General features: G+C 46.8%; 1 protein-coding gene across 1 annotated transcript in view; it reads left to right on the top strand.

Moving 5' to 3' along the window:
• The window catches only part of HSPG2 (heparan sulfate proteoglycan 2), a 131457-nt gene that overhangs the window by 68907 nt on the left and 53199 nt on the right, over positions 1-9351 (top strand). The window contains exons 16-31 of the mRNA XM_075190859.1: positions 23-169; positions 352-509; positions 926-1105; positions 1930-2126; positions 2493-2640; positions 2991-3118; positions 3194-3280; positions 4026-4087; positions 4624-4691; positions 5527-5667; positions 5847-6029; positions 6122-6301; positions 6698-6816; positions 6890-7001; positions 7142-7255; positions 7334-7459. Of these exons, the coding sequence (XP_075046960.1) occupies positions 23-169; positions 352-509; positions 926-1105; positions 1930-2126; positions 2493-2640; positions 2991-3118; positions 3194-3280; positions 4026-4087; positions 4624-4691; positions 5527-5667; positions 5847-6029; positions 6122-6301; positions 6698-6816; positions 6890-7001; positions 7142-7255; positions 7334-7459 (2150 nt within the window). The remainder of the gene's footprint in view (positions 1-22; positions 170-351; positions 510-925; positions 1106-1929; positions 2127-2492; positions 2641-2990; positions 3119-3193; positions 3281-4025; positions 4088-4623; positions 4692-5526; positions 5668-5846; positions 6030-6121; positions 6302-6697; positions 6817-6889; positions 7002-7141; positions 7256-7333; positions 7460-9351) is intronic.

Consider the following 9351-nt stretch of genomic DNA (forward strand, 5'->3'; position numbering starts at 1 on the left):
GTAAACTCTTTTTGGCTTTTAGGTCCTTGTTCTGAAGGCTTCTTCCACGTAGAAAGCACCTCTAAGTGCATCCCCTGCTTTTGCTTTGGTGTTACTAAGGTGTGCCATCAGACCGGCCGTTACAGAAACCAAATCAAACTACGATTTAACTCTGTCGATGACTTTAAAGGTAGGACTTGAAGTAGACACTTCATATTAAGGTTCTGCTGCTGTTGGATTTACCTGGTCTAATTATGATGGACATCATCTCAGATTGTTACTTACAGAGCATTATCTTGTCAGGCAACAATATGCTATGTGGAGGCAACTTTTGATTAAATATTCTGATCATTTTCCTCTGCTCCATTTTAGGGGTGAACGTGTCCTCTCACCAGGGGTTCCCTCCATTGTCCTCAAATCAACTGCAGATTGACACAAGTGTGGAAGAATTCCAACTGGTGGACCTTTCCCGGAGATTCCTGAGTCAAGACTCCTTTTGGACTCTTCCATCACAATTCTTAGGGAACAAGGTAATGTAGGGGCTGGTCTGGAGGATTCACATCACCTCTTTCTATTAAATCAATAACAGAGTTAATACATGGATCCATGTTCTTATTAGTATGAAACATGGCATAGATCACTTTGTAATACTCTTGAGTAATGGCCATGTTTATATCTTCTGATGTCTGGTGGGTTGATTGCAGCATTATGGTTGTAGATCTTTGAGGCTTGTAGATAATATCTGATAGGTTTATGGTGGCCATGGCTTGCCTGTTGTCAGAAGATGTTCATTAATGTTGGTATTGTGTGGTTGATGATTAGAGTCTCCATTTATAGTTGGTACTACAGCTGACGATCATTGTCGGTGACTTGTGGAGAACTGGTGGTGTTTGTGGTGTCATGGGCTTACTTGGTGAATTGTGATCCTGTGTGTTTCTCATTCCAGTTGGACTCCTATGGGGGTTCCCTCACCTATAAAGTTCGCTATGGTCTAACCCGAGGTCAGTCAGAGCCTGTGAGAAAGCCAGATGTGGTTCTGATAGGAAATGGACAGCGCCTGATTTATCGAGTTCAGACGTCAACCCAGCCATCCATCGTGAACCAGCGGAGGATCCAGTTTACGGAGGTGTGATTTTGTTCTACTTTTATGAATCATGTTTGCATAATATGTTTAACCAAACATGAAAACAAATGTTAGATATTTATTAATAAGCATGGTGGCTCAGTAGGTAATTTTTGCCTCACATCACTGGGGTCATGACTTCATTTCCTGACCATGGCCTTATCTGTGAGGAGTTTGTATGTTCTCCCCGTGTTTGCGTGGGTTTCCTCTGGGTACTCCGGTTCCCTCCCACAATCCAAAAAAAGTTGGGTTGTCTGCTAGACATAGTACTGTCACTCTATCTGATGATTGATTTATAGTCCATGTAATCATCGCTGTATGAGGCCCAGAGGTAGAAATATGTATCTGCAATTTTACAGCAATCTATAAATTATTTTGTAGTATCCGCCAATGACTCTTCCACTGCTGAGCTTTACATATTGACTTCTGTGTATGTCATAGGGCCTCATTAACCAAGCGCACAGGATATACACTGCAGAATGCTTTCGTTTTGCACCAGTGTTAGATTGTCCACCCCAGTACACTTCAGGTTTCAGACCTACTCTGCGCTCCCGGGAGACAGCTATGTCAACTAGAAGTGTGCAAGGTGATAAAACGCATCAAAGTGCAGTGGTTGTAGGCCGCAGAAAGTACACCCGGATCTCGCTGTATCTGCCACAGATTGTATCAGGATTTACAGTGTAGCTGTGAGGGGCCACCTCGGAGGGCCTGGCAGTCTTCACTCTGATTCGCTGCCAGACGGTGTCTGTATTACTGCAGAAACCTCTTATTGAATAACAGAGTTCTATCTCCATATGTAACACGTCCTGTGTCCCTACCTTTGGTAGGAACATTGGGAGCACGAGTCTGGGTCTGCGGTTACCCGGGAGGACCTCATGTTGACTCTGCAGAACCTGGAAGGGATCATGATTCAAACCGTTTATGACAACAAAATGGCAAGTGTGGGGCTGGCGGAGATCGTCATGGACACAACCACTGTGGACTTCACCCTGCTGGGGCTGGCCCTGGGCGTGGAGGAATGCAGGTCAGTATCCAGCTTTGTATGTTACCCAAATTGTGAGATCGGTTCAGAACATGCAGTTCTCCTGTGCCTGGTGGCCTTCTACCTTCTTCCTTACACTACATCAGACATTGCCTCCCTGGGTCACAGCCAAGATCAGAGCTGGAATCTCTGTTCTACCTGATTGTAATGATGGTCCAAGAAACGCGTGGTATACTCTATGTAGGAATCCATCTGTTTTACTTCTTCTCTATCTCTTGGATGAAGTACTTTAAGATCAGATAGAACAATATAGACACAGAACAAGGACATACGAGGTTGACGGATATGAGACGATAGAGAGTGCGCTGATTGTGAGATCTAACAAGAAGCTGCTGTTGTTCATTGCAGATGTCCAGCAGGTTATTCCGGTCTCTCCTGTGAGAATTGCTCCCCGCAATTTGAACGAATTCCTGGCGGACCTTTCCTTGGTACTTGTTCTGGATGTAACTGTAACGGCCATGCCAGTTCCTGTGACTCTGAGAGCGGCTACTGCATAGTAAGTGGTGCTGCTACCTCCCGGGAGGGGGGAGGAGGAGGTCCATATTGCATGTTGGGACCTGGTGTTTCAGGTGCTTGCAGGACGCCCGGATGATATGGAGGGTAACCTGGGGGTTGTGTTGGTCTTTAGAGCTCTGTAACTTCTCTACAGATGTTTTCTTCTGTAATTAACGTACCAGAACGAATCCGGCATAAACACAGTTATAATGTGATGTAGGTCATTAAACAGGAAGCCCCCCATATATTGGTTCCAAGTGACCGGTACAGGCTGACAGAGAGGGTGTGAGGAGGGGGCAGGGGTAATGGATGTTAGGTTATTATTCTGATTATCTTCCTCTATTGTTGAAGAACTGTCAGCACAACACGGAGGGAGCACAGTGCAATAAGTGTAAAGAGGGCTTCTTCGGAGACCCCACCCGAGGGACAGCAGACGCGTGTCGGCCTTGTCCATGCCCGCTTATGGACCCCAGACGCAGGTGAGCCCATCATTTTGCTATGTTCTACTAATTGTACAGTAAGTACATGGATTATACAGCCTGGTGTCCCTCTAGGTACTCAGACACCTGCTTTGTGGACACAGACGGACAGCCCACCTGTGATAACTGCGCTGAAGGATACACCGGGCGACGCTGCGAGAGGTAACGTCATCATCATTCACTTACAGCTCACAAATCCAGTGTTCAGTTTGGACGTTTCAAACAAACTTTCACCTCCCCAAATAGTGAAATATAGAACGTGCGTTCTGGTTTTAGGGTGGATTCAGACCCTTACACAGACAATGATTACTAATAAAGTATGAGCAGACAACTGGCTGAGGCTGGTTATAAATGGAGCATATTAAGCCTTGGATACAGTTATTATTACAGGGATCTCTTTAGTCTGTTTAATAATGACCTTGTTCTAGAGCGTACGGCGTCCACACTAAGCTATGTCAGATTAACACAGAGTAGGATAGTAATGACAAACTAGACAGTAACATGGCAGATTCAGTGTAATATACATCAATGTACGGTTACTGTAAGCCATGGAGATTACTTTGTAAATTCCTCATTAAATGGAAAACATTTGGGGTAACTGAGATGCAAAAGGATCTATGAATATTAGTGACAGAAAGGTGAGAGTCAGCACAGTGCCAGACAGCAGCTGCAAAGGCCAATACAATCATGGGAGCTATAGAGGCTAAATTAGCAACATCTCATTGTGGGGTCGTTTGTACCTTCCCTTTGGTTCAACATAATTAGGGAAAATAACAAACACATATTATATTACACAGATTATATTTAACTTCTGATTGGTTGTTGGGGTTACAGGACATTTGGGTGATCTGCACCATGCTATCAAATAAGGGTTACCATTTACCACAGCACTTTTCTCTCCTTCAAGGTGTTCAGTAGGATATGACGGTGACCCCATGAAGCCAGGAGGAGGATGTGTAAAAACTATAGGTTAGTACTAGTTCACGGTGCTCTCTGTACAGAGCAGAGAAGCCCAAATATGAAATACATTGAGTTGTGATACAGTTATATTTAACATGCGCGAAATGCGTAAGTCTACAATAGTGTATGTGGAATGGATCAGGATTTTTCAGTGTGTGAAATGCATATGGAACAGCTAAAACTTTATCACTGTAATATTCAGTTTGTGTCACTATTATAGGACTCTGTCATTTATTGAAATAAAGGAAACTGTGTGAAATGCGTCGGATACTAATACCAAACCACTATGTTCTGTATTTGGGGAATGGCGCTCACAGGATTTGTACCACTTTCCCTTTTGCATGAAGAACACAACAGCGATGAACTGTACATTAATATTTCGGAGTATAAGAATTGATCCCCCACATTATTAATGGTTTGATATTCTGGGGTTCCAGGATCAGAATTACAGCACTGACACTATCTGGGAGATAAAACGTGAGCCCTCAATGTACCTATATATAGGTAGATGAAGTCACTAAGTGATAATTTCCTGTATATTACAGGGGCAGAGACTGGGATATGTGATGAAAGAGGCAGCGCTGTGTCCTCTCCAAATACCTGTGTGTGTAAGGTAAGTCCGTGGATGGTGTCCTAGTGTTTTGGATGGGGCATAGATGTTATCGTCTCAATGATCAGAGGTCGGGAATCTATTGGTGTCCATCTGCTCATCCTGCCCAGATTTATTACAGACAATAAGAAGTCGAATGACCAGCTCCTGGATGCCAGCAGCTCCTGCTAGTGATAGGGGGGAGGTAGAGCGGGGGTCTGTTACTATAGAATGGGGCTACTCCTGGGAGTTGGGCTGTCTACATCATACCAGAGAAGAGGTGGCTCTTTGGGAGTGTGGTTGTCTCTATTTCTGTATTAAATAATCACCCCTAGAGGGAAAGTGATAATCTATTAGCAATTGAAGGTACTTGTGGGGGAGGGGTTGTCTATCACTGTAGATGAGAGGTGATTGCTCAGCAGTAGGCAGTCTACATTACGCTACAATTTACTATGCTAGTTGTTCTAGAATGAGGCAAATTCTGGGGTCGGGTTATCTATACCATGTGGGACCCCAAGTGTCAATGTGCCATTATTTGGTGGTTCCCAATATCATGGGTTTCATGCCTGACAATAAAGAACCCCAAACACATATCCTGGGACACCACTTGGGGGACTGACCCACACGTTGGGCACCTGGTATCTATATCCTTCTAAATAAGAGGTATTCTTTTGGGTGTGGTCTACATTCCTCGAAGAAGGATTGAACTCTGGAGAGAGAGTATGTTAGTGGTTCTAGAATGAGGCAACTCCTGAGGGGGGGGGGGGGGGGGCGCTATCTAGATCACTCTAGATGAGGCAGGATTGGTGGGGTACATATTACTGATGGGAAGCGTTCCCTTGTCTTTGCTCTCTCGTAGCCTCATGTTTCAGGGAACCTGTGTAATGAATGTAAAAGTGGAACGTTCTACCTCAGTGACAAGAACCCAGATGGCTGCTTGAAATGTTTCTGTATGGGAGTGACACGGCAATGCTCAAGCTCCTACTGGAACAGAGACCAGGTACTTGTCGGAGAGCGAGGAATGAGAAATAAATGTTGGAGAACTGTGGTATCCGTAAGGGCCCTCTCCTCTGTGCCAGAATGTCCATGCTCCTTCTCATAAGTAATCGTTCAGACATTGCGAGATGGTATGGAATGATACTCTCTACAGAGTATAACTTGATGCTTCCTTTTATGTAGGTCCGTTCTACCTACGACAGCCATGAACGGGTGCCATTTACAATTTCTAATGCAGCCAACACCCAAACATTCAGTGATGGGATCAGTGTGACTGGCCCATCAGAGCTGACGTTTAGCGCCTTCAACCGTATCCCTGAAGATGTGTATTTTTGGGTGCTCCCAGAACGGTTCAAGGGAGACAAGGTAAGTGTGAGCATAGTCTGAATGAGATTCTGGATTATAGCGCTGTGTGATTAGTTGTACATTGAAATTCTGGTTTCCGGCCTGTGTTACAGGTTACATCGTATGGCGGAGAGCTTCGATACACCATCACATATGAAATCTACGCCGGGGCCCCATCTTTGGACACCCAGCCACACGTTGTGCTGCAGGGCAACGGGATCTCTCTGGAACATTATGTAAACATCAAAACCTTCCCCGGTTTCCCCATCACAATCACCGTTCCGTTCCGTGAGGTACGACGAGAAAATGCATAAATCTGTATATTTAAGGTATAGTTTATGTGTAAATCTGGACTTGTGTGTAATTATCTGTAAGTTCTAATGAACTTTGATAAATGAAATCTACTGTATCCATCAGAGGGATTAAGTAAGATGGTGTAACCATCACTCATCCTAAAATACAAGTTATTTTACATGAAACTGGAAATGTCTCAGGACATTAGCAGAATAATACTGTGATCTTGACTCATGGTCTGTGTCACTGATTGATGTTTGAGGAGACTCTAAACACGACCTTCCTTCTGGGGTTTGGGAAGTGACTTCATAATAAGCTTGTTGAACAAGGGCCGACAAAGGGGCCACATGCGAAGCCCAGTCTGAGGGCTGCTAACACCGACTTTCTCTTACCAGAGTTCCTGGCGCCGGGCAGATGGTCAGGATGCCACACGTGAGCACCTGCTGATGGCTCTTGCAGATATCGATGTGTTGCTGATCAGGGCGTCCTATTCTGAGAGGATGGTTGAAAGCAGGTATAAAACAAGTCCTATTTCATAGAAAGGTGAAAATAGAAGCCACCGTATTCCGACATTTGTCTTCCCTCAGGATCTCCAACATCCACATGGACATCGCTGTACCCCATTCTACAGGGCTGCAACAGGCGGTGGAGGTGGAACAGTGCAGCTGCCCCATTGGGTATTCAGGACCATCCTGTCAGGTCAGTCCTAGTTCTTGGTCAGTTACATATAGAGGTGGAGCTCGGATGACATAATGTCCCTGAGATATGTTTTGTAGAGGATAGAGCTCTGATTTAGAGCTCAGCTCCTGGTTATACTTGTCTGCATTATGTCTCTGCAGGACTGTGACATTGGTTATACCCGCTCCACTACCGGTCTTTATCTGGGCACGTGTGAGCGCTGCCAGTGTGGTGGCCACTCCACAGAGTGTGACGGAGAGACGGGAGAATGCCTTGTGAGTACCCGTTAGATGGATGTTCAGAGATTCGCTGATAAATATCAGTTGCTTTATTATAAACTGGTTGTCTTCCAGAACTGCCAACACAACACTGAAGGAAGCAAGTGTGAGCGCTGCAGGCCTGGGTTCTACGGGGACCCTAGACACGGAACTCCTGGAGACTGCCAACCTTGCCAGTGTCGGGGCACCTCCAGCCAGTATGTAGCGGGGATCCACTAGTTCTGTCTTAGTCTGTCTCTCTCTGTGATTGCTGGTGTCGGGGCACCTCCAGCCAGTATGTAGCGGGGATCCACTAGTTCTGTCTTAGTCTGTCTCTCTCTGTGATTGCTGGTGTCGGGGCACCTCCAGCCAGTATGTAGCGGGGATCCACTAGTTCTGTCTTAGTCTGTCTCTCTCTTGTGCTTGCTGGTGTCGGGGCACCTTCAGCCAGTATGTAGCGGGGATCCACTAGTTCTGTCTTAGTCTGTCTCTCTCTGTGATTGCTGGTGTCAGGGCACCTCCAGCCAGTATGTAGCGGGGATCCACTAGTTCTGTCTTAGTCTGTCTCTCTCTTGTTATTGCTGGTGTCGGGGCACCTCCAGCCAGTATGTAGCGGGGATCCACTAGTTCTGTCTTAGTCTGTCTCTCTCTTGTGATTGCTGGTGTCGGGCACCTCCAGCCAGTATGTAGCGGGGATCCACTAGTTCTGTCTTAGTCTGTCTCTCTCTGTGATTGCTGGTGTCGGGGCACCTCCAGCCAGTATGTAGCGGGGATCCACTAGTTCTGTCTTAGTCTGTCTCTCTCTGTGATTGCTGGTGTCGGGGCACCTCCAGCCAGTATGTAGCGGGGATCCACTAGTTCTGTCTTAGTCTGTCTCTCTCTTGTGCTTGCTGGTGTCGGGGCACCTTCAGCCAGTATGTAGCGGGGATCCACTAGTTCTGTCTTAGTCTGTCTCTCTCTGTGATTGCTGGTGTCAGGGCACCTCCAGCCAGTATGTAGCGGGGATCCACTAGTTCTGTCTTAGTCTGTCTCTCTCTTGTTATTGCTGGTGTCGGGGCACCTCCAGCCAGTATGTAGCGGGATCCACTAGTTCTGTCTTAGTCTGTCTCTCTCTTGTGATTGCTGGTGTCGGGGCACCTCCAGCCAGTATGTAGCGGGGATCCACTAGTTCTGTCTTAGTCTGTCTCTCTCTTGTGATTGCTGGTGTCGGGGCACCTCCAGCCAGTATGTAGCGGGGATCTACTAGTTCTGTCTTAGTCTGTCTCTCTCTGTGATTGCTGGTGTCGGGGCACCTCCAGCCAGTATGTAGCGGGGATCCACTAGTTCTGTCTTAGTCTGTCTCTCTCTGTGATTGCTGGTGTCGGGGCACCTCCAGCCAGTATGTAGCGGGGATCCACTAGTTCTGTCTTAGTCTCTCTGTGATTGCTGGTGTCGGGGCACCTCCAGCCAGTATGTAGCGGGGATCCACTAGTTCTGTCTTAGTCTGTCTCTCTCTTGTGATTGCTGGTGTCGGGGCACCTCCAGCCAGTATGTAGCGGGGATCAACTAGTTCTGTCTTAGTCTGTCTCTCTCTGTGATTGCTGGTGTCGGGGCACCTCCAGCCAGTATGTAGCGGGGATCCACTAGTTCTGTCTTAGTCTGTCTCTCTCTGTGATTGCTGGTGTCGGGGCACCTCCAGCCAGTATGTAGCGGGGATCCACTAGTTCTGTCTTAGTCTCTCTGTGATTGCTGGTGTCGGGGCACTCTCAGCCAGTATGTAGCGGGATCCACTAGTTCTGTCTTAGTCTGTCTCTCTCTTGTGATTGCTGGTGTCGGGGCACCTCCAGCAGTATGTAGCGGGATCCACTAGTTCTGTCTTAGTCTCTCTGTGATTGCTGGTGTCGGGCATCCTCCAGCCAGTATGTAGCGGGGATCCACTAGTTCTGTCTTAGTCTTGTCTCTCCAGTCTGTGTTTGCTGGTGTCGGGGAACCCTCCAGCCTGTTGGTAGCGGGGATCCACTGAGTTCTGTCTTAGTCTCTCTGTGATTGCTAGAGGCCCTTCTTATAACAGGCTCCTGCAATGCTCAGCCTCCCCTTATGTGGTAGACCATGTCTTTTCAGATACTTTGGTACCA

This window comes from Mixophyes fleayi, chromosome 11, assembly GCF_038048845.1.
Source record: "Mixophyes fleayi isolate aMixFle1 chromosome 11, aMixFle1.hap1, whole genome shotgun sequence".
Taxonomy (NCBI): domain Eukaryota; kingdom Metazoa; phylum Chordata; class Amphibia; order Anura; family Limnodynastidae; genus Mixophyes; species Mixophyes fleayi.